This window comes from Gobio gobio, assembly GCF_949357685.1.
Source record: "Gobio gobio genome assembly, chromosome: 17".
Taxonomy (NCBI): Eukaryota; Metazoa; Chordata; class Actinopteri; order Cypriniformes; family Gobionidae; genus Gobio; species Gobio gobio.
In genome coordinates this window covers 34,710,497-34,735,412 of record NC_137110.1, presented here as the reverse complement: position 1 = coordinate 34,735,412, position 24,916 = coordinate 34,710,497, and the positions used below count along the sequence as shown (strand labels likewise).

General features: G+C 40.5%; 2 protein-coding genes across 2 annotated transcripts in view; both read right to left on the bottom strand.

Moving 5' to 3' along the window:
- The window catches only part of LOC307140671 (uncharacterized protein), a gene marked incomplete at its 3' end in the record, with an annotated part of 129,602 nt that overhangs the window by 15,387 nt on the left and 89,299 nt on the right, over positions 1 to 24,916 (bottom strand). The window contains exons 2-3 of the mRNA XM_079840323.1: positions 2,242 to 2,558; positions 953 to 2,191 (exon numbers count right to left, since the gene is read on the bottom strand). Of these exons, the coding sequence (XP_079696449.1) occupies positions 953 to 2,066 (1,114 nt within the window). The 5' untranslated portion in view covers positions 2,067 to 2,191; positions 2,242 to 2,558. The remainder of the gene's footprint in view (positions 1 to 952; positions 2,192 to 2,241; positions 2,559 to 24,916) is intronic.
- The window catches only part of igfbp2a (insulin-like growth factor binding protein 2a), a 64,896-nt gene that overhangs the window by 37,775 nt on the left and 2,205 nt on the right, over positions 1 to 24,916 (bottom strand). The gene's annotated exons all lie outside the window — the stretch shown is intronic.

The following is a 24,916-nucleotide window of genomic DNA, read 5'->3' as shown; positions in this document are numbered from 1 at the left end:
GACAAGACAAGTGACACCTGTGAACAGTGATGAGACAATGAACCAATGACAGGACAAGACACAAGATCACATGAGGGCATGGGAGTCACATGACAAGACCAGGAAGTGCACGACAAGACTGTGAACATGACAAACTCAAACATAACCATGAACATAAACTGAAAACCGAACCAAGAACATGAACCATCACCAAAACACCCTGTGACAGATCCCCCCCTCTATGGGCGGCCCCTGACGCCCAAACAATACCAAACACCAATGGCCTAACAAAGAGTCTTAACAAAAAGTCTTGGGGGGCGGTCTTGGGGGAGGGATGGTGGGCCAGGCCCGTGCAGGGGCACCGGACCCAGACATGACCTGGACGGGCCTGGGAGCATGGGCGGACCTGGACCCTGTGGCGTGGGCGGACCTGGACCCTGAGGCGTGGGCGGACCTGGACCCTGTGGCGTGGGCGGACCTGGACCCTGAGGCGTGGGCGGACCTGGACCCTGTGGCGTGGGCGGACCTGGACCCTGTGGCGTGGGCGGACCTGGACCCTGTGGCGTGGGCGGACCTGGACCCTGTGGCGTGGGCGGACCTGGACCCTGTGGCGTGGGCGGACCTGGACCCTGAGGCGTGGGCGGACCTGGACACTGGGGCGTGGGCGGACCTGGACACTGGGGCGTGGGAGGACCTGGACCCTCGGGCGTGGGAGGACCTGGACCCTCGGGCGTGGGTGGCCATGGCGGCAACGGCAGTTCACCGGGCCATGGCGGCAACGGGAGTTCATCAGGCCATGGCGGTAACGGGAGTTCATCAGGCCATGGCGGTAACGGGAGTTCATCAGGCCACAGAGGCGGGGCCTTCATGGCCTCCATGTACCCCTTGCCCCCCCCCCAAATTTTCTTGGGCGGGACAGCGGGGCCGTGGGCTGGAGCCTGGACGGGGCCTTGGGCTGGAGCCTGGACGGGGCCTTGGGCTGGAGCCTGGACGGGGCCTTGGGCTGGAGCCTGGACGGGGCCTTGGGCTGGAGCCTGGACGGGGCCTTGGGCTGGAGCCTGGACGGGGCCTTGGGCTGGAGCCTGGACGGGGCCTTGGGCTGGAGCCTGGACGGGGCCTTGGGCTGGAGCCTGGACGGGGCCTTGGGCTGGAGCCTGGACGGGGCCGTGGGCTGGAGCCTGGACGGGGCCGTGGGCTGGAGCCTGGACGGGGCCGTGGGCTGGAGCCTGGACGGGGCCGTGGGCTGGAGCCTGGACGGGGCCGTGGGCTGGAGCCTGGACGGGGCCGTGGGCTGGAGCCTGGACGGGGCCGTGGGCTGGAGCCTGGACGGGGCCTTGGGCTGGAGCCTGGACGGGGCCTTGGGCTGGAGCCTGGACGGGGCCTTGGGCTGGAGCCTGGACGGGGCCGTGGGCTGGAGCCTGGACGGGGCCGTGGGCAGGAGCCTGGACGGGGCCGTGGGCAGGAGCCTGGACGGGGCCGTGGGCTGGAGCCTGGACGGGGCCGTGGGCTGGAGCCTGGACGTGGCCGTGGGCTGGAGCCTGGACGTGGCCGTGGGCTGGAGCCTGGACGTGGCCGTGGGCTGGAGCCTGGACGTGGCCGTGGGCTGGAGCCTGGACGTGGCCGTGGGCTGGAGCCTGGACGTGGCCGTGGGCTGGAGCCTGGACGTGGGCTGGAGCCTGGACTTGGGCTGGAGCATGGACGTGGGCTGGAGCATGGACGTGGGCTGGAGCATGGACGTGGGCTGGAGCATGGACGTGGGCTGGAGCATGGACGTGGGCTGGAGCGGATGACTCTGGCTGGGTGGTGGTGGGTACTGTGGGGTTGTGGGGCCCCTCCTCCACAGTCCCCACTGTAAAAGAAGACCCAGCCAGCAGAAGAGCAAAGTCAATATATTGGGCCAGGGAAAAATGGATCTTCTCCCCTGGCATCTGTGAGCGGATAGGGTTGTTTAGCCCAAACCTAAAAATGTCCTTGAGGGCCACGTCATTAAAGTCTACCTCATGACTGAGTTCACAAAAGTCCTGAACATAATTTTCAATGGCCTGATGGCCTTGACGAAGGCGTAGGAGGGCAACTGCTGGGTCCATTGTTGACGGTCGAGTATTCTGTAACGTGGATCCACTGGAGGCAAGTTGTTGGACCCAAATGCAGCTTTATTTCCAACAATAAACATAAATCTTAACATAAATCAAAACATAAAACAAAGACTTGACTTGATCCAAACATAAAACAAAGACTTGACTTGGCTTGGCTTGACTTGACTTGACAATAACTAAACTCACCGACCGCGGGTTACAACATTCAATACTCGACAAAGACACATGGCAAACATGAGGGCTTAAATACACACACAGACTAATGACAAGACAAGTGACACCTGTGAACAGTGATGAGACAATGAACCAATGACAGGACAAGACACAAGATCACATGAGGGCATGGGAGTCACATGACAAGACCAGGAAGTGCACGACAAGACTGTGAACATGACAAACTCAAACATAACCATGAACATAAACTGAAAACCGAACCAAGAACAATGAACATGAACCATCACCAAAACACCCTGTGACACCCGGCTAGGGGTGTGCCATATCATACCGTCCACGATAACACCGGTATTCATTTTTACATGATAATAAAGTGTCATCTTGCGATATCAATGTTATAGTGACGCGATGATGTATGGCGCATTTACGTTCCCTAGCGCGCACAACAACAGCACCTGTCTGAGAGTATGAACAGCATGTCAGCCTCCGATGATGATTTAGTACCTAAAAAGGGAGCTACTTGGTTACAAGAGGTCAGACCTCTTGACAACTGACAAAACATTTACAACTTAAAGCTGATATTGATGTTAAATTGAACAAAAAAGGACGGTTATTTTCATCAGTTACGGCTCTTGAGATCCAGCATTCTGGTCGCTTTGAATCAGACAGAGATAGTGCGTAAGATTACATTTATTTGAATTAATGAATCATATTATTTATTTGAATTAATTATTAAGAGAGAGAGAGAGAGAGAGAGAGAGAGAGAGAGAGAGAGAGAGAGAGAGAGAGAGAGAGAGATTCGTACCTGCGTGTCTGCGTCTGTTCAGAGTCTCTCTTAACAATGCCAAGATGCACGTTTATTACTTAAAAATAGCGATGCAACTCCATCGTTGCTGAGAAATATAAAGTAGTGATCCAGTAGCTTAGCTATTTTATTGCTTAAAGTCACAGGGCAGCGTTGATAACAAGTTTCTGTGCTCCTGAATGCGATCTCCGCTCTCTGTATGCGAGTGAAGCAGGCCTATGTGTGTGTGTGCACTTCAATGAAAACAGTGCATTAATGTAGAACGATGATTCAACTGACTTGGAACTACCTGTGCAGTAAACAATTTTATTGTACACCTTCCAGCCAATCAGAATCGAATATTCAGACAGACCATAGCATAAATCAGGTGTGCGGTTATTAGTTATTGTTAAACTACAATGTTAAGGCTTTATGTTATACTTTTACTTAAGATTTCCAGTGAAAACACTACCAACTTGTACAAAGGCTACTTTTTTACTTTGCTTACATTTGTCTCGTGCTGTCACAACTATTGTACTATAATGCTGCTGCTGCCAACTTATGACAATAGATTTACACTTCGAATTAAGTATTCTGTTATCAATGACAGTAGCTCATTGGAAAAGGATGGAACATGCCCTTCATTTTGTTTGCACTAATAAATGCTGCTGCCGCCTGCCTACCAGATGTAATCACCAATAAAACTTTGTTCCATGTATGTTTTTCTATATCGTCATAAATATCATTATTGCAAATATTCTTACAATATTGTGATATAATTTTGAGGCTATATCGCCCACCCCTAGTCCCGACTTAATTTTTTTTTATCCTTGAGAATCCGTTTCACTTGGATATACGACAAAATAGGGAAGAAAAGACGATTACAACTTCCATTTCATACCGACTTTAAAGGATTAGTTCACTTCAAAATAAAAATGTTGAATCCTGATAATTTACTCACCCCCATCTCATCCAAGATGTTCATGTGTTTCTTTCTTCGGTCGAAAAGAAATTTAGTTTTTTGAGGAAAACATTCCAGGATTTTTCTCCACATAATGGACTTCTATGGCAACCAACTAGATGAAGATCCAAATCAATGCAGTTTCAAAGGGCTTCTGAGGCTCTGCTAGCCTAGAAATCTAGACGCACCGTAGCGGCAGCAAATCTAATTTGCAGCCAGGGTAGTCTAGCAACCCTCCGTTGGTGTGCGAGCTGGAAAAACCAAACTCTAGTTAGGCCATTCACATCGTGTACAGAGTCGGTGGGCGGGCTTAACATAATGACGGCAGAGTTGTTGACGCAGATCCGCGTTCTATATGTAAACAAAGAAGCTGGCGAACAGCGATCTTTCGAAACGGCTTTGGCCGCGACTCTGGAAGACTTGGAGTTAAGCTTTTCTTTGAGAAAAGAACAAAGAACGGCACTGAAGTCATTCTTAAAAAAGTGTGTTCTGAGTTTTGCCGACCGGATACAGCGAAAGTTTAATCTATCAACTAGCTCCGCTTCACCTTCTTCGTTGCTCTGGTTGGTTGTAGCGCTATCCTATTGCGTGCAGAGGGAATTTGAAAGACAACCGCTTATCCCGCCCTCGGATTGAGCCCTGCCAATGGTGAGTTCTGTGGGTGATATGGGTCTGGCTTGTCAGGCTAAGGCTCTGCACGATCCCAGCCGAGGAACAGGGTCTTATCTAGCGAAACCATTGGTCATTTTAAATAAATAAAAAAATAATAATTATATACTTTTTATTCTAAATTGCTCATTGTGGCGAGCAGCGAGGCTGAGGGACCATGAGAGCGGGACGAGGCCGCGGTCATTAGTGATGATGAGCGCCAGCTGCGTACCGCATCGGCCTCGTGTCTCACGGAGGAGTGACGGGAGTATAAAGGAGGAGCGACGACAGTGAAGGACAAGAGAGGACCAGGCCTGGACTTGTGTTTTGTTTACGTTTTGTTATGTGTGTGCGCGGCAGTCGTCCGTGAGGGGCTGCCGCTTTTACTTTCATTTTGTGTTCATTTATTTTATTAAAGTTCATGAATGTTCGCCGGTTCCCGCCTCCTCCTTCCCACAGGAACAAACTCCGTTACTCTCATCTTGCGCTGCTTTGCGACACACCACGGATTGCGCAATCACGTCGGAAAGGTCACACTAGATATTAGTGGAAGTGCATTGATTTGAACCTTCAACCCCCTGGTTGCTATTGAAGTACAAGAAAAATCCTGGAATGTTTTCCTCAAAAACTTAATTTCTTTTCGACTGAAGAAAGAAAGACACAAACATCTTGGATGAGATGGGGGTGAGTAAATTATGAAGAAATTTTCATTTTAAAGTGAACTAATCCTTTAAGAGCATTAAGGGCAACCAATGGCAACGTAAAAATAAATCAGGCATTAGAAATATAAACAAATATAAAGCTGCAAGCAGTGTTGAAAGGGCCCTCGCACCCAGGGCCACCACAACCCGGTGGCCTTGGGAAAATAGTGAATAGTGGTAAATATAGGAGAAATCTGGCAAAGTCACTTCGATGTGCTACACTACGCTTTGACTATAACTGAATATTGCCGTGCAGATGTCTTCAGGCCAGCTCTTTTATCAAACATGTGGAGTTTAAGACAGATCAGACATTGTATGCCTGAGTTAAAACAATTTCCTGTTTTGTGGCGTTAATCGCATATATTAGCAATGAACCAAGTGTTGCATGATTTAACGTGTTTTTAGCATCTTTGGTACTTCGTGGCATATTTAAATGTGTTTCCAGGAGTGAATACAGTGTAAAGCATGCCATTTCCTGTTGCCAGCAGGTGGCGCTATGACTAACTGAATATTAGCAAGTAGATGTCTTCAGGCCAGGGCTCTAATCAAACATGTGAAGTTTGGGGCAGATCGGACATTGCATGCCTGACTTACAACAGCTTCCTGTGTCATGGCGAAACATCAGATTTCCTGTTGGGTTTTCAGATTTTGCCTCCAGGGACTTTTTTGTAGGTATTGGACATGTGTGTACCGAATTTCATACTTGTATGTGAAACGTATTGCGAATGACGCTTAATTGAAATTTTGCAGGTGGTGCTATCGAGCCATTTTGCCACACCTAATTCGGAAACCCATATCAGATGTAGATTTCCACCACTTCTGATGTGTGTGCAAAGTTTCATGTCGAGCATCTTTAGGCCCTTAAAAATGTGATTAATTTCGGAGAAGAAAAAACAGAGCAATTCTATAATACCATATTGATATATATTCTGAATTAAAAAAATATAAGAAACTAGATGTAACCAAACACCTACACAACTGAACACCTACACATTACCATCCATTCAAAAGAAAAACATAGGAATAATATTGTACTGAAATGTAAACATGGACTATGTAACATCAACTGCAGTAAATTTTAAGCCTTGTTTATACTCAACGCCTCCGCACGAGCGCGAGGGAGTGCGCTGCAAAAATGACGTCATTGCGGAGTGGGCAGTAGTGCGCATTGACTGCGTGAGGCCCCATTTCACGTGGCGGTTCTAGGCAAATCTAGCCGAGCATAACGTCTCATCACACCGGCACCTTGTTTGCACATATCAATTAGTTGCTTATATTTAGAAAATGAGCCTACAAAAGCATAAATAAGCCCTTTTATTGAAAATAAAGATCCATGTTTAATAAAAAAAAATTCACAAAACTAAATGAAAATGTTTAGTGAAATTAGGAAATATTTAAGAGATTGTTAATTTAGTTGTATACATGTGTGCATACATTTTGTTCTCATGTCACAAGTAGTAATATCAAGGTTTAATGAGTTTAACTTTTTTAAATTTCGTCACCTGTAGCTACATTCTTCTACTTCTTCTCTCACTGCTGTTTCCTGATGGTTTATAGAACAATTACTCCGAGTCGCCCTCTGTCGTTTCACAGAATAGTACAACGGCGAGCGAGTCAAGTATAAACGCCTCGTCCGTTAGGGGAGGAGCGCGCGCAGTCAGCAGAGGCCTGCGCTGCGCAGCCAGGCGAAAGTATAAACAAGGCTTTAGGCTATAAGCAGTAGAGAGTGTCATTCTAGTTTTGTAAAGAAATTTTATAGAAATAATCTATAAAAATAATAATTGAAATCATTGTATAATGCAACATGACATTAGTGTTTTTGGGGGTTTGCGTTTTATGATTGACAAAGTGTGTTTGTTGGTTGAAAACCTTTGCTAGGTAAAATAATTGTGTTTTAGTAGTTTTAGTGCATTTTGAATGTGAAATTATCTGCTGTGCCAAACTGAAAGCTTGTTAGGAGAACTGTGTGTAGAGTTTTGAAAAAGTGACCTAAGTATTGAGAAATGGGTCCTAGCAAGTGTATATAAAAACAAACAAACAAACAAACAAACAAAAACACTGTAAATGGCAAGAGGCATCCTGCACATCAAAAACAGGCAAAGCAACAAATTAATATTATTCAACATATCCTAGCTTTTTACAGAAAATATTCAGATGTAACCCCCTCTGTAATAATTAACATTTTCATAAGTAACTGTGATTTAATTACCCTTTTTTATCAGTAACTGTAACTGATTACAGTTACATGTATTTTGTAATTAAATTACAAAATCTAGTTACATGTAACTAGTTACTCCCCAACACTGCTAAGTATATATGAGTAGACACGTCCCCTCTGTCATAATCAAGGAGTCGAGGGTCTGTCCATATAACCTGTCACCTCTCTTCTCCACTTGTGGAACACTTCAAAGTGGCGACAGGGATTGCCCTGAGGGGGAAGTGCTTAAGGAGGTTTGTGAGTGTGTTTGGAAATTTGGAACTATAGACTACTCTTACTATTTCTGCCATATAAAGATATTGTAAAAGTAGTAATGCTAGTTAATATTTCTGCATGTCTACAAGCAAAGCGGAATGCACCAAACATCTACCCAAAGTACTTTGGGCAAGCTCCAGTAGCAAACCTGAGCCTGAACCTTTTTATTTGTCTTCAATATGACAAATCTGACTGATTGGAGTCAAGAAACATCAAATGCGTATCCTTTTTTAGGACCAATGAGAGTTTTCTAGCATAAGCTCACATTTGGGCAAGTCTGGAGAATCATGACTGTTAATGAAGAGGGAGGGATTATCGTTAATTAGCCAGAATCTGTAGAATACAAAAAGACCAAAGGGCATCATCTCAACAATGTTATAGATTATGGTAGCATGGTGTATAGTTCTGCCTCAAAAACCCAACTTGCTAAGATTGAGACAATTCAAAATCAAGCGTTAAGGATATGTTGTGGAGCAAGGAGATCATCACCAGTTTCATCACTTAATGTTGAGACGGGAGTAATGCCACTAGGAATGAGAAGGATTAAGTTAAGAATGAGATACTGAGCAAACATAAAAGGTAAATCGGAAAATCATCCAGTTAAGAATGTTTTAAGTGACTGTTGGGAATATAAATATAAAAAATTAACAAGTTTTGGGTGGTTTATTAATGAGGAGGCAAGAGAAATGATTAAGGATGTTAATATTGCCAGCTGTGTGGTTCTGCCTGCAATTCCTCCTTGGTTTTTTCCAATGCCTTATATTGATATCCAGTTACACAAAGACAAACATAATAAGGAGAATATCCTGGATAGCGTAAAAATACAAGATTATATAGATCATATATATTTCGGTGCCATCCAGATATATACGGATGGCTCAAAAGATCCGGATTCTGGTATAACATCTGCAGCAGTATTTATACCTCAATTTAAAGTTAACATTTTGAAAAGAACATCAGATCACATTTCAGTATTTACATCAGAATTAATAGCAATTATATTAGCATTACAGTGGGTCGAAGAAGTTCAACCAATCAGATCAGTTATATGCACAGATTCTCTATCTGCAATTGAAAGTCTAGCAAGTGGTATATCTACAGCTAGACAGGACTTAATTTATGAAATATTGCAAAGTCTTTTTAGAACCAGACAATTGGGAATCATTATTAATTTTCTTTGGATACCAGCTCATATGGGGGTAGCAGGTAATGAAGAGGTGGATAGATTAGCCAAACAGGCCATAAAATTTCAAGAAGTTGATATCAAAATTGCATTGAGTAAGACTGAGATTAAAAGTATAATAGCTAAGGAAGTTAGAAAGAAATGGCAGAATGAGTGGGACAGTGGAAATAAGGTTCGACATTTACAACATACAACATACAAGGAACAGTTGGTTTAGAAAGAAGAAACATTGGAAATAGGAGGATGGATGTTATAATTTCAAGAGTGCGCATAGGCCATTGTCTACTAAATCAAAGTTTGGTCAGGATTGGGAAACACCAGACTGGGTATTGTGAAAAATGTAGTTCGGAAAATATGGAAACAGTAGAACATGTATTATTAAAATGTGAGGCTTATGCAAGAGAAAGATTTAAATTATTTCAACCATTAAGAGAAATGGAAATGGAAGTTTTTTCTATCAAAGCATTATTAGGTAATGGCCCAAAGCAACTTAAAATATATGAAGAAGTATTTAATTTCTTAAAAGACACTCATTTAAGTAACCGGATTTAGGTCACTACTACCATAACGTTATCCACACTCCAATCCAGTAGGTGGCGGGAATGCACCATTTAAGTTTGGTTTGCCAACCGCCATTAAACTTGAAAAGAAGAAGAAGAATCTCAACAATGTGACTAGGGCTGTTTCCGAAATCGCCCCCTATACCCTCATTCACTATTCCCTACATTAGTCCACTGATATAGTCCACTTCGAAAACGAGTGAGTGATTTCGGACACTATGTGCGCCGGAAAGGCTGCCGTTTTTGCAGTTTGTGCTTGCTGTGTGGCAGCTCCAGTAATAATGAAAAGATTTATCCTGAACTCTGCTACGGAAAATAGCATGTAACCTTAATCAAACAATATCATAATCATCTTTAAACGGATCATTTATACCTGTATGCATGATATTGGGCTGGACCAGTGCGGTTTGGAAGATGGATGGATGATTGATTCAGCTGTGGGCACTATTTGAGGGAACAGGCATTTAGTGGTGTCCGAAACCATAGTGGACGTTATTAAGTGCACTCATTCAATCCCACAATGCACCACAATAACGAGTTTGCAACCGATGTTTGCTCGACGGCTAGAGAATACCCATAATGCACTGAGAGAGTCGCGCCGTGCATTGAATGAATTCCCGCGTTTCGCCAGGAGATGGCATCGACTCACACACTTTTTAAGACCAATGATATTGGGCCCACTCACTTGTATCCTCTCTAATTGAGCACGTCTGTTTACATACCCTGATAAACACTGATTAAACTTTATTTTCACTTTTCTAATATTTTCTTCATATTCATAGAAAATAAATTCCTTTCCGATCTGAAATATGATGGAAAAAAGTATCAATGCGAATTTGGCAAAAGGCAGATTCGAACCTCTGATCAATTTGCATCAAATCTTAACGCCATGCGTCTTACCCCTACGCTATTGCTGCTGATAAAGATTGTGTATTCCGTAGGTGTTTCTTCCTCAACCAGACGTTTAAACAAGCCGATATATTTAAATACATTTTTTGTAAATTGCATCTACTCCAGTAAAATGTTTCTGTTAAAGGACCCACCGAAATGTTTTTGCTTCTGACGCCCATAATATAAATAGTAGCCCACTATAAAGTATGAAATATATAGGCCTACTATACTATATATATATAATTATTAAATTAAATAATTATAATTATTGTTATCTTTTTAATTAAATGCTTATTAGTTACTTTATTATTCCCCTTTCCAAGTAAGTTCAGTGCCACACAAGTAAAGAGTTATAGGGTTAACTTTAAGCTTGTTGGCTCGTTTTTGGAGTAGTGGAGTAATGGAGAATGAGGGTACATAGGGCGAATCGGACAGCGGTAAGTTCATTCATCAGGGCGCGACTCTCACAGTGCGTTGAGAGTACACCGTCTGGTTGAGTGAGAGAACGATTCAAAAGCATAAGGAGTTGTTTCTCGTTTGCTCTCGAAATGCTCTCGCGGGACTTTGCTGTCATACGCCGATCGGGCATCGAACAAGCATATTCTCCAGCGCGTACATCTACTGTACACTCGTTATTGCGGTGCATGGTGGGATTGAATGAGTGCACTCAAAAACATCCACTATTGTTTCGGACACCACTACAAATGGATGTTCACTCAAATAGTGCCCTATTTAAGGGTATAGGGGGCGATTTCGAACACAGCCTAGCTGTTGAGCAATGGCAGGAAGTTGGTGTGCTGTTCAATCTCTGGCACTTTGTGTGTGGGTTTGTGCTTTTTGTCATGCTGTTCCACAGTGGCGTAATCTGCCCCAGAATCCTCAAGCTCTGATGTTATAACAAACTGACCAGCCGGTTCAAAAACAAGCTAGTCAACAGTTTCCTCAGAAGGTTCAACAACAAGCTAGTCAACAGTTTCCTCAGAAGGTTCAACAGCTAGCTAATCAACAGTTTCCTCAGATGGTTCAACTGCTAACTAGTCAACAGTTTCCTCAGAAGGTTCAACAGCTAGCTAGTCAACAGTTTCCTCAGAAGATTCAACAACAAGCTAGTCAACAGTTTCCTCAGAAGATTCAACAACAAGCTAGTCAACAGTTTCCTCAGAAGATTCAACAACAAGCTAGTCAACAGTTTCCTCAGAAGATTCAACAACAAGCTAGTCAACACTTTCCTCAGAAGCATCAACAACAAGCTAGTCAACAGTTTCCTCAGCAGGTTCAGCAAGTCAACAGTTTCCTCCGCAGCCAGTGGCGGAGGCAGAGCCCCTTGGCAAATGTGCTGTAGCTGATTATGAGCAGATCCAATGTGGCCCACCTGATATCAGTGGTGCTGAGTGTGAAGCTATCAATTGCTGCTTTAACGGACAGCAGTGTTTCTATGGGAAGGCAGGTAAGAGTGAGTCAATGTAAAGGTGTTCATGTTAAACCGCTCCTCAGTAATAACCTGCTCTTGTACCTTGTTCCAGTGACTGTCCAGTGTATAAGAGATGGTCAGTTTGTGGTAGTGGTGGCTAGAGATGTTACACTACCTCGATTGAGCCTGGATTCAGTCCATCTCCTGGGTGGAAACGACCCACCTTGCAGTCCTGTGGGATCCACACCTTCCTTTGCTATATACCAGTTCCCTGTCACTGCATGTGGCACAAGCATGATGGTGAGTAGCTGCTTGTGGTTCTGTTCTGCATGGCTTGGAATGGAATGGATGCCAACAGATACTATTTGCAGGAGGACAGTGGATATGTGGTGTATGAAAACTGAATTACCTCCTCGTATGAAGTTGGTGTTGGACCACTTGGTTCCATCACAAGGGACAGCCATTTTGAGTAGATTTTTTTTTTTTTTTTTTGAAAAAATATGAATCCTTCACAAAGGCTACAAGCTCACTATTTGTTGTCTAGGCTTCTCTTCCAGTGTAGGTACTCTGCTACTTCTGTGGAAGCTCTGGTTGTGGAGGTCAACACTGTTCCTGCACCACCACCAGTAGCGGCTTCTGGACCCCTCAGGGGGGAGCTTAGACTGGCAAATGGTCAATGTGTCACCAAAGGCTGTGCAGAAGGTAAGTGTCTGTCCAAGTATGCATTTTTCTAAAACTCCAGGTTGCAGCAGTTTCTGGTTAAACGCTGGTTTTCTTCCTCAGGGGATGAGGCATACACGTCCTACTACGGTGATGCTGATTATCCAGTCACAAAAGTCCTGCGGGAGCCTGTGTATGTTGAGGTGCGCATTTTGGAGAGGACAGACCCCAACATTGTCCTAATGCTGGGACGTTGCTGGGCGACATCAACCCCCAGTCCACTCGGTCTACCCCAGTGGGACCTTCTGGTCGATGGGTGAGTAAGGCCAGTCTTTATCCATCTAGTGTGCTGTAAGGCATTTCTTTTTTGTTTAAGGCATTTCTGACTGCCTCTTTACATTTCAGATGCCCTTACCAGGATTACCGTTACCTTACCACATTGGTTCCGGTGGCTGGATCTTCTGGTCTTCAGTTCCCAACCCACTACAAGCGCTTTGGTGTGAAGATGTTCACTTTTGTGGATCCAGCATCACTGGCTCCTCTACAGGAAACCGTATGCTCTGCAGCCTTACCTGAATCATTAATATTAGTTTTATTTTTAATAGTTATTATTATTATATTTTTTTCCTTCTGTGGCTTAACCCTTTTGTTAGATCTTCATCCACTGTAGTACAGCAGTGTGCCATCCCTCTTCTGGCTCCTGTGAGCAAAGCTGCACTAGGACAAGTGAGTGCTTCTTGTAAACTGACTTCAGGAACCATGAGAATTAGTTTTTTTTTAAATGCCTCACGATTCTACCATTTATTTTCCAGGAAGAGATGCTAATGTCAAGACCATCTCTAGTGGAAAAACTGGTGTCTAGTGGAGAAGTTAACCTGGTCATGTGACTTTAGTAGTTTTAATAAACTTAACTCAACTGTCTCTTTGGTATTGATCTTTCATGACTGTTTCCCTTGCTTCAAGGTTGTGCTTGACTTGAACTAAATAAGCCAAGTTTCTGCCCAAACCTGACCTATTTGCCAAGTTCCAGTTGCTAACCTAGGTCCCTGTTCTAAATGGTATCAAATTAGGGGTTGTTTAATCTGTTTTGGTCTTTACTTGTGGCTTTATGGCTGGACTAACAGAACTGCTTGTATTGATATTCAAGCATGCCAAGTCCTTCTGTTTTTTTTTTTTGTAATGCTATTTGAAAGCCCACAAGTCATGCAAGTAAAGCATTGCATCTGCAATAAAATCAGTGTCAACCTGCATTGTCCTTTTAATCCCAAATTATGACCAGCTCTTCTTTCTTTAGGCAAGCCCCAATGTTTATTGAAGTGTAGACTGGTGCTTTAATAAAAGATGGTTTACAACCTTAACTGGTGTATCCCACCTGGGTTGCTGTCTGAGGGCCTGTTTACACCTGGTACTAAAGTGTTTATCAGTCCAATCACAAGTGGACTATTTCCAGAGCATGGCACTAACCAGTCTAAATCATGTCACTTCGTAGATTTGGACAAGCTTCTTTGTTTAGCTGTCTGTGCTGCTTGTTGCACCATTAAAAACAGAATGTGGAAGGCAATTTGACTAGTATCCATCCTGTCAAGGAAATGCATCCCATTTTAATTATATTTAACTGGTTTGAAGAGCTAAATGTTGGTGTTTTAGGTTTGTGAAATTTTTCAAAATGTGGTCTGATATTTGTCCAATTTAAGTGTCCCATTAACTTAAGACTTAGTCCTGTTAACTCTTCTTGCTTTTTGTATCACACATTTTTTTCCTAGAGACATTTTGGGGGGAAAATGAGCACATAGGTCTGTGGCCAGTTGCATAAACTGCTGATGTTAAAGAATAAGCTGAGGGCCAGTGGACAAAAATGAATGACTGTTTCAATTAACTTTTTCACGCCCTTCCCTCACTATCTTCCCTCTGTGTCGATTTTGTACCAGGAGATTTTTTTTGTAGATATTGGGCTGTTACATATGTGTACCAAATGTCATACCTGTACGTGAAACGTAGCAGGAGGGGCACTCGTTGAAATGTTGTAGGTGGCGCTATCGAGCCATTTTGCCATGCCTAATTCTGAAACTCATATGTAGATGTCTTCAGGCCAGGACTCTTATTGTATGGCTGACTTGCAGCAGCTTCCTGTGTCATGGCGAAACATCAGACTTTGTCTGGCCGCCACGGACATGCCCTTCAGCGAAAACTCAAGATTTTCACAATTTAACATCACCAACACTGCATGAAAAAAGGTGTATCCGGACCAGGATACTCCTGTATACACTGCTGAAATTCGGAAGAATCCAGGAGTATACTGGCCGGATAGGTCAAATTCCATGGATCCGTATATGTCCGTATACATCCGAAATGGTACCAAATCGGATGTATGTTGTGGCCGTATACTCCCATGCTACAGCCATTTGTTGCCATGGCAAATAATCCCATCAAGTTTTTCCCAGGAGACATTTTCACACCTCTAAACAGCTTTGCCTTCCACCCCCTATTGGTCCTTCATCTCAAACTGGATTGGTTGTTTTTTTTTTAAAACCACTCCCAAAACCCAGACTGCTATTGGATGACAGGACGCATTGAAAACCCAGTCAAGTGACTTTATTGGTTACTTCTAAGGCTAAGGGTGGGCTAGGTTTTGTAGCATAGGGACTTGATTGGTTATAGGCCAGCTATGCAGATTTTGCTCATTAATATATATATATATATATATATATATATATATATATATATATATATATATATATATATATATATATATATATATATATATATATATATATATATATATATATATATATATATATATATATATATATATATATATATATATATATATATATATATATATATATAAAATAATCCCCTCTCCCTCCCAAAAGAAAAACACACACAAAACAATTTGAGAAAGTCTGAAATATTTATTAAAAAGGTATAAAAAAAAAAACCACATTCTTAACAGCATTATAAAAGAACATTAAAACAATGGTGAAACAAAAACAAGTTAACTAAATGTATTTAAAAGGGATGCAAATGTAAAGGAACAAATGTAAAAATATAAACAGTCCAAAGAACATAAATATACGTTAAAATGATTTGGTAAAGAAACAAAAAGGGGAAAAAAATGAACAAAAGCATTTAAAAGACAGAGATGTAAAGGAATAAAATACACAGTGAACATAAAAAGGAAAAGAATAAATATACAAATTAAACAATATAAAATGAGAACAATACATTTATAAGACAAAAAAGTGTATATAAAATATATTAAAATACATATAAATATTCCAAGTAAACAATATAACCAAATAAAAAGAACAAAGAGCATTATAAACATACATTAAAATGAATGGGGGAAAAGATAAGTGAACAAAATGTTTCTAAAGGAAGGCGACGTAAAAGGAACAACAATACAAAACGTGGAGATCAAAAGCAACATGGACATCTAAAAAGGAACAAACATACAAAGTATACAATATAAAACGAGACAAAGAAATCTATAAATTAAAAAGTGTATATAAAATATATGTAAATGTTCTATATATGGGAACCAATAAAAGTATAAGTATATAAACATAGGAATAAAGAAAATATAAAATGGAACAATTGAATATTAAAATTATAATTATAAAATAATTGTGACCAACTCTAACACAATGTTGTTTGAGTTTTGAACATTTTTTCAAACTGGCATGATGGGCTGGTGATGTGACATGTAGTGTGGGTCAGTCTAGTCTGGTTTGTAGTAGCTAGCCTAACCAAGCCTTCCATCAACAACCATCTTCATCTTCATCAGGTCTATAGTTGCGGTCTTCCACAGGTTCTGTGTTGGTTTGTGCAACCCTGGACCTGGTCTCCAGCAACTGCAAAACATGACAGTAAATTAACCACTAAAACTCAGAGAGGAGTATAGTAACATTCTGGAGGGAAAAAGCTTAACCGGTTTCTTAACTTACCCGTCTCTTTCTCTGACGGTTCTGTGTGATGTTCTTCATAGTGTTTCTTTTCTGGGCCTTTTCAGACTGAGCCAAAGAATACTTCCTCAGCAAAGTCTCACAAAATAAAATACATCTTGAGACCTGCCAAATAATACATTAATAATATATAGTTAATGCCAATAAAAGTAAGTAAAACAATTCAATTAAAATGTATTTGTATAGCGCTTTTCACAATACATATTCAGGGTTTTTCCTGGGTCAAAAATGGTCTTCGGTGGTGGCTGACAGACATGGTCATCCATACACACACATACGCACGGTAAAAAAAAAATACCCTACCCACATGATCTGCAAGCGCAATACTGACAATAAATTTGAAATAAATTCAAAGAAAGTTTGTAACTTTTGATTATCTTATTTTGATACCTTGATGTTTGTTTTTGTTCCTCATTTTTACACTATTTACTGATAATTGTTTTGGTAATCATATCAATATTAAAAAAATAGTATTAAAAAAAAATGAACAAATAGCCTAATTTTCTGCCATATACAATCAGCTAGCTAACAACAAATTTGTTCTGGGTTCACCTCACTCCAGTCTAAACTAAATGATTTTAGGCTATTTATTTTACTACACATTGTCCACATAAATAAGCTGAAAGACTGTTGATAATTAAAAATAATTCTTACCATCCACTCTTGCTAAAGTGGGTAAGCACACTTGTGTTCTCATTTCAGGTGTTGTTCTGAGTAAATGATTAAACTAATTTGTGAGTTCAGTGTTGGACAGATCAGTTCTAACCAGTCGTTAAAATGATTCGGTTCAAAGGAGTCATTAGGTGGCGAATCGGACATTAGCAGACGCGTTGTGTGTGAATCACGTCTTTAGAAAATCGCGAAAGATTTGTCAAGACACAGAAAACACTTCATAACCGGATAGGATTTGTTTCCTGTTTATTTAAAGTATGCTTTATGTCAGCTGGTCAGAGAATCAGTCAATGTTTTTTGAGCGCATTTCACACCCAGCGGTAATTAAAGGAAGACGTCTGATAGCGCCACGTGCAACATGGATTCGGTCTTCCGACCTTTTGATTTTGATTAACGTAATATGTGAAACATTAGAAAGCTAAGAATGCTTATTTTGAAGACAGAGAGCGTGCGAGCGGGAGGAGCTCACTGGTCGTTCTCTCTGTCACTCAGTTAACTCAAGTGCAGCAGTCCTCTACTACATCAATCATAAATCACAATAACTCAACAAATAAGGCTTTGGCGGGACAAAAATTTGTTTTGGCGGCCGGCAAAAAATGTTCAATGTAGGAAAAACCCTGATATTGTTTCAAAGCAACTTCACAGAAAATGCATGCGTCTACATTACAGAAAAAAACAGAGAACATTAAAATAATGACAACATTTTTAAGATTACCTTTTACACATTCAGGGTCAACATCTGTAAAAGTTCTTCAGGATCATGGATCCAAAACTTCTGGATCATGAGGGGGGAAGAAACATGCACACACACAAATGAATATTAATTTGTTTGATAAAACATTAATATTAATTATCAACTTACGGACATGGACTTGCAAAACATACTCACCAGGCCCATACAAAAACTTTACAGTAGATCCAAAATCCTGGTTTGCCTGTAATTCTTCAGAGTCCAAGGATGGTGTTTTCCTGTCCTCTCTGCAGAACAAGTGTAAGTTACATGATCTCAGATTATTCATTCCAAAGCTCTGTTACATTTTATGACAAGCTTGATCTTAAAACTAGCTGACAGTAGGGATGGGCATTATGACCATATAATTATACATACATGAGAAATTATATTTTACAATAACGATATCACAATATATTTATTTTGATGGATATTTTATTAAAATGCTACAGAATAATACTGCTTTAAAAGTCTTCACTGTATGATATTCAATTAATTAATATCACATGATTCTTAAAGAAGCAGAAGGTCTTCTCTATTCTTTTGTTTTATTAAAATGATGACAAAGCTGCAGCCCCTTTAAGAACGGATGCACAGAATGACACGCATCCGGGTTTCCCCACGTTAACTTGAACTGTTTAACGTACTTAAGACATAACTGACTGTTTAAATCAAGTGAATACCTCACATGACAAGGTTTCTGAGATAATTGTGTGCATTTTACAGAAAGATAATTGATTTCGGGATCGCCTGCTGTCTGAGAGAGGCTTATTTTAACACATGCATGTCCCGTTCATTATTCTACATTCATGCATGTTTCCTTGTCAAAATGTCAAAAAGTTTTAGTACAGTCAGTGCTGCGTTATATACGCTATATTCCCATTCCGCAATATAAAACGGTAATGTTAACGTTTACAGCAAAATCACTAACAATAGTCAGTATCATCAGATCGCCATAACACCCAGCCCTATCTTAACAATATTACAACAAAACACAGAAACAGAATATGTAAGTTAATCACGATTAGCATATGACTTTAAAGGTGAACTATGTAGGATTTTTGCAGTAAAACATCCAGAAACCACTAGGCCAGTGTTATATATTTTGTTCAGTTGAGTACTTAGAATATCCCAAATGTTTTCAACTATTTGTAAATCGTGAGAAAATTGCTATTTTAACCAATGAGCCGGGACGTGTGAGCTATGCGTATGAGGGAGTCGCCTGTCGATTGCGTCATATCTGCGTCACCATCGGTCTCCGGTTTTATTCAGTGAAACACTTTACTCTCACTGCAGTGTGAAAAAGTGTCATAGCAGCCGCCGAGCGAACGTCATAACTTCCTTTTCAACACACTCAGATATATCTAATACGATAAACAGAGCTGCGTTATCTCACACTCAGCACTGGAGAAGAGGAAGTGCCGCCGGCAACCGTGTCATAATAAAAGTCCCGCCAGCGACTATGCCATAATAACAGTCCCGCTCTCCAATCGCTCCTGCGGCCTTGCTCAGCTCCACAACACTCGGTCCTGCTCTGCTTCACTACAGTAATGTTAATAATCGCATCCATGAACATGATTTCTGCCCGAGTCCTATCCTGACTGTTTCCCACCGGCTGTGAGGTGAAAACCACATGTCTCGAGATTCTGCGCTCAAACGTGGCGTCATCAAACTACGCCTTTGTTTTGAACAGGCGACCTCTAGTGGACGGAAAAGTTACATAGTGTAGCTTTAATGCACTAACGTTATATATCTTGATAAGCAGTAGAAAAAATATAAAGGGGTTTACGTTACCTTCTGCCGTCTGCTGTCCGCCATTGGAAACTTAGTCTGTTTGTATTCATGTTTTTTCGTTCTCAGTCGACATCCCACAATCAAAATTCGTCCAAAATAAGATTTTAACAGGTTTAAAATGATCCATGCAATGCCATTAATGGACAGAAGAAGCCGTCCTGTTGAAGATTAGAAGCCGCGCGATCGCGTCGCGTCCCCGCGAGCCACGAGCAACGAGCAACTCCAACGGCAACGGGTGTATAATTCAAACTGAAGGCGCGCACTGTCATTGGTCAGATTTCTGGATGACGTTCAGATTGACCAATCACGCTCAAAAGAACACGGAAAGACAGCAAGTAGCCTTGCAAATATAGAAAAAAACTTGTTTAAAACAACAGTTAGAAAATGTGTATATTTATTTTTATTTGCTGTTATATTTAATGAATTGGTCAAATGTTGTTTTGTGGTGTGGGCAGAGGCCTGGAAGTTTCAACCTGTGCAGATTTGCAGTGCAGATTTGTACTCTTTAAAAACAATTATTGTTTGATATTTAGTTTGCTATATATTTTGTTATATTTGTATCCAGAATTGAATGTAAAACCAGTTTGAATGTAAAAATACACCTTCACTGTAAAACAGAAAATTAAAGTAAAATATCTTAATTTAAATAAGGAAAAATCTGTAAACTAATAGTGTTTTCTCTAAAACGTTTAATGTAAATTTCTGTGAAGTTTTTTAACTTTATTTGACTTAAGATATTTGACTTATTTTACGGTTTTTGTTTTGCAGCTGTAGCTGCGTTTTTTTTTTAGGTTTTTATTCTTACAGTGTAAATATAAAACTAATAAGATTTACTTTAAAATGACAAAGAATAATGTTAAATTGTTAGTATGGACATAAACATAAACCTTTAATATAATGAGCTAAATATTGTATTACAGTTGTTAATTTACAGATATTGTTTGTAATTTTGCATGAATTTGTTATTTATGAAAACAGAAAAATAATACAGTGATGTTCCTGTATAAAAAAATGAGAATTACTGTAATTTGTCATTAATGATATAATCCTTAAAATAACAGTCAAGTTGTTTATTTAGATATTGTTTGTAATTTTACATTGTTTTAAACATAATTCAAAATTACAAGAAAATACTGTAAAAAACTGACGTTTTTTTCTGTAAAATTAGGATTATTTTTATTGGTTGCCTTATTTTTATTGGTAACCTTATTGGTTGCACCTACATCTATTGTGAGTGGTGGATTTCAAACCTCAAAACGCTCCTCTTTTGCAGCGTGTTAAAGTTAAGAATCTTGGAGTGACACTTTTTGTTAATAGTTGCAGAGCTGAAAGATCTGCTTGTGTTTCTGTGTTTCTTGAGCAAGTGAATCCCTGCTCTTTTTTATTCCATATTTTTATTTTGAGCATATCAGTTTTTGGTGTTTTTAAAACAAACTTTTTCATTTTCCACATTTCATCTCCTTTTTATTTAATTCTATTATTGCCTACAATTTGTAAAACTTTGCAAAAATTGTTTGGGGATAGTCTAAAATGTTTGGTTAATTATCCTTTGTTAATTCCATTACATTTCTTTGTTTATTTCATTACATATTCAGATTTTTTTGTGAACGTATATGTTCAGACAGGGTTTTTATTTTGTACTGTTTTTATAAAAAATATTTGATTTAGAGACTCTTTTCATGCAGTGGTTTTAAGGCCCTGACACACCATTCTGATGGTTTGGCCCAGACCCAGGCAACGTGAACCAACCCCACAGTCGGCTTTAGTCATTGCTAGTTCAGTTTAGTGTTTCAGGGCCTTAAGAATTATTTTTTCTGTGTAAAAAGCTTGTTTGCTGTAGCCTATAGTAGACCAGAGATAATTCTCAATCCTGAAGTGCTCCCCTGCCCCCCTCCTTCTGAGAACAGCCAGCACAAGTGTCAGTCATTAACATATGAAAGGTCTTCTTCACACCTAACAGTCTTCAGTCCTAGCACACCCAGCAGTGTTTCAGCTGTATATGTCCGTGAAATTTCACGGATTCCTGTATACGTCCGCATACGTAAGGTTTCCGGGTTTTTCTGGAAATATACTGTTCCGTGTTACTCTGATCCGCTTTTTCCCACATACATCCGGTAAACATCAAATTACACAGGAGTATACCATGCCCGGATAGTGCCGGATTTCAGTGTTTTCATGCAGTGCAAGGCCTTAAGATTAGACTGACCAAGTATGATGTTATGGTTAAATCTCAATGAGGAGTTAATCACAATGTAAAACAAGGCATTTACTGTTGCCTGCAGGTGGCGCTATGACTGTAACTGAAGATTGGCATGTAGATGTCTTCAGGTCCGGACTCTTATCAAACATGTGAAGTTTGGGGCAGATCGAAAATTGTATGCCCGAGTTACAACAACTTCCTGTTTTATGCCAAACCATCGAACTTTGTGAGGCCGCCACTGACACGCCCTTCAGGGTAAACTCAAGATCTTTGCAATTTAACATCACCAAGGCCTTTAGATTAGACTGTGCAAATATGATGTTAATCTGATTAAATCTCTAGGAGGAGTTCGTTAAAGTACAACGTCTGGAAATGGCAAACATTTTGGCAGAGAAAATTCTAAATATCTCACTTCCTGTTGGGTTTTCAGATTTTGCACCCAGGGTCTTTTATGTAGGTATTGGGCTTTTACATGTGTCTACCGAATTTCATACTCGTACGTGAAACGTAGCTCGAACGGCGCTTAATTGAAATTTTGTAGGTGGCATTATCGAGCCATTTTGCCACGCCTAATTCTGAAACCCATATTGGACGTACATTTTCACCACTTTTGACGCATGTGCAAAGTTTCATGAGTTTTCGAGCATGTTTAGGCCCTCAAAAATGCAATTTATTTGTGAGAATAATAATAGGCTGAGCAATTCCAATAGGGTCCTCACAATATCGGTGCTCGGCCCCTAATAAAGAAATATAAACACACTGAGAAGGCCACAGTTTGAAAACCACTAATCTACATTATTTCACTAGATTGAAATACAGTACACTGGGGGTCTTGCATCCAAGCATCGAAAGTGCTGGAGCCCATCCCCACCCATTGCATTCATCCAACCAGGGCTTGACATTAAAGGGGTCATGAACTGAGAAATCAAATGTTTGACACATACTATAAGAATATCCTGTAAGTGTCAGAATTGAAAACTTCCTTGTTAGTCCAAAAACAGCTTTTATTGTAACCATGCCCAAAGAAAGACTAGTTGTGGAATGTGCCTATATGTGAAAGACTGCCTCTACAGAAGAAAATCAACACCTACTTCCTCATTGCAACTTTGGCCCCACCCACTTGCATGTTAGTGAGATGATGAGGAGAGAAGAGCGATACAGGATAACTGGAATAAAAATAACATTACTTTCTAAAGGATCCTAATGCTTGGAATGTTTTTTTGTTTTGTTTTGTTTTTCTTCAACAATGTGAATGTCTTAGTTGAGCATCATTTATTTGTATTCGGTACATTTCACTGTGGGTTCTTTGGTAAATCAGTTGCAATTTCGGTGCAGGCTTTGCAAACTTTTGCGGTATGGACTCGACAGTAATGCCACAACATGTAAGTAACCGTGCTAATTTGAATGCCTAATCTGTGACCTGTGATTTCAGATTACAGATAGATGTTCTTTGTCTATGTGTCAGTAAATCAAAACAGTGACTGGATGAATATAATCTGTTATTTGAACTGTGATTAAATTTTATAAAGCGATTGAAGAACACTCCCTTTACAATTGCTGGAGCTGTCAATCAAACAGCACAAGTTTATCACTGACTGAGTTCTGGACTCTCGCCAAAACTCGCATTCAACTTGCACTGTTAGTTATGATGAAATCATTCATTAGTGTACAGAAATCAATTTGCAATGACGGGATCGTTGCATTAAAGGGTTCGTTCACCCAAAAATGAAAGTTAGATCATGATTTACTCACCCTCAAGTCATCCTAGGTGTATATGACATTCTTCTTTCAGACGTATAAAATCAGAGTAATATTAAAAATGTCCTGGCTCTTCCAAGCTTCATAATGGCAGTGACTTGTTGGATCATTTTTGAAGTCCATAAAAGTGCATCTATCCATCATAACTGCTCCACATGGCTCCGGGGGGTTAATAAAGGCCCTCTGAAGCGAAGTGGCACATTTGTGTAAGAAAAATATCCATATTTAAAACTTTAAAATAACTAGCTTCCGCCAGTCAGCGTTACGCAAGTCGACTAGCGCCAAAAGAGTAACCCTTGTACCCTTGACGCATGCGTATTGACGAACGCAGAAGCATAGAGGATAGAGCAAAACAAAATGCTGGTCATGAATTAGAGTCTAAAACGAGAATTTTTAAAGAGAAATGGAAGAGGATTTCGATATAAGAGAAGAGGGGCTTGAGTTTGTTACCCAGCCCTTTCCGCAAGAGGCGTCAAAGCTTGCGGTGCTCCTGTACATCCCGTCAGGGTTTACTCTTTTAGCACAAGTCGGCTTGCGTACCGCTGACCGTCGGAAGTTAGTTATTTTAGTCTATAAAGTTTTCTAAATCTAAATATAATACTATAATCAACACTTTTCAAAAAATGCCAATCACAGCAGTGGGCATTTACATTTAAGTCTCACAGCAGACATCCCCTTAAAACAGAGAGCTAAGCTCATGGTAGGAAAAATTATCTAAATTAATTATATTTCTACAATAAAACAATGCAGTTCATGACCCCTTTAACACCCGCCAACCCACCACATGCGGGTTGATTTCAGTAGTAGCATGCAACAGTCATTTCCACTAGCACTTTATATTCAATAAAAATATTATATTTACATGTGTGCAGGTTACGTGTTTCTTCCAGCATATCAGAGTGGCTCCATTCACAGTTAAATGCTGCTCCACACTAACTCAGTCTCTGGATGTGCTTTGTTCGGGTTTCCAATCTCGTGCATTTGGGAATGCATAAAGTCTGAAGCATTTAGTTTTTCATAGCGAAGTGTTATTATCTTAGCAGCTTGTTTAACAAACTACATATCTCTGCATATGCTGTGAGTTTGGGTTGCCAATAAGGTTCATCTGGTGTCCTTTCAACAGATTTGTAACATACATTTATAAACCTACACCAACACAGGAGAATACATCAATATGTTTCTAAATATGCGAATCACAATTTCAAAATAAAAAAATTAAAACCCTCACTCTGAGTTTGCATGTTTTGATATCCACATGTTCTTGTTCAAGTTGTCG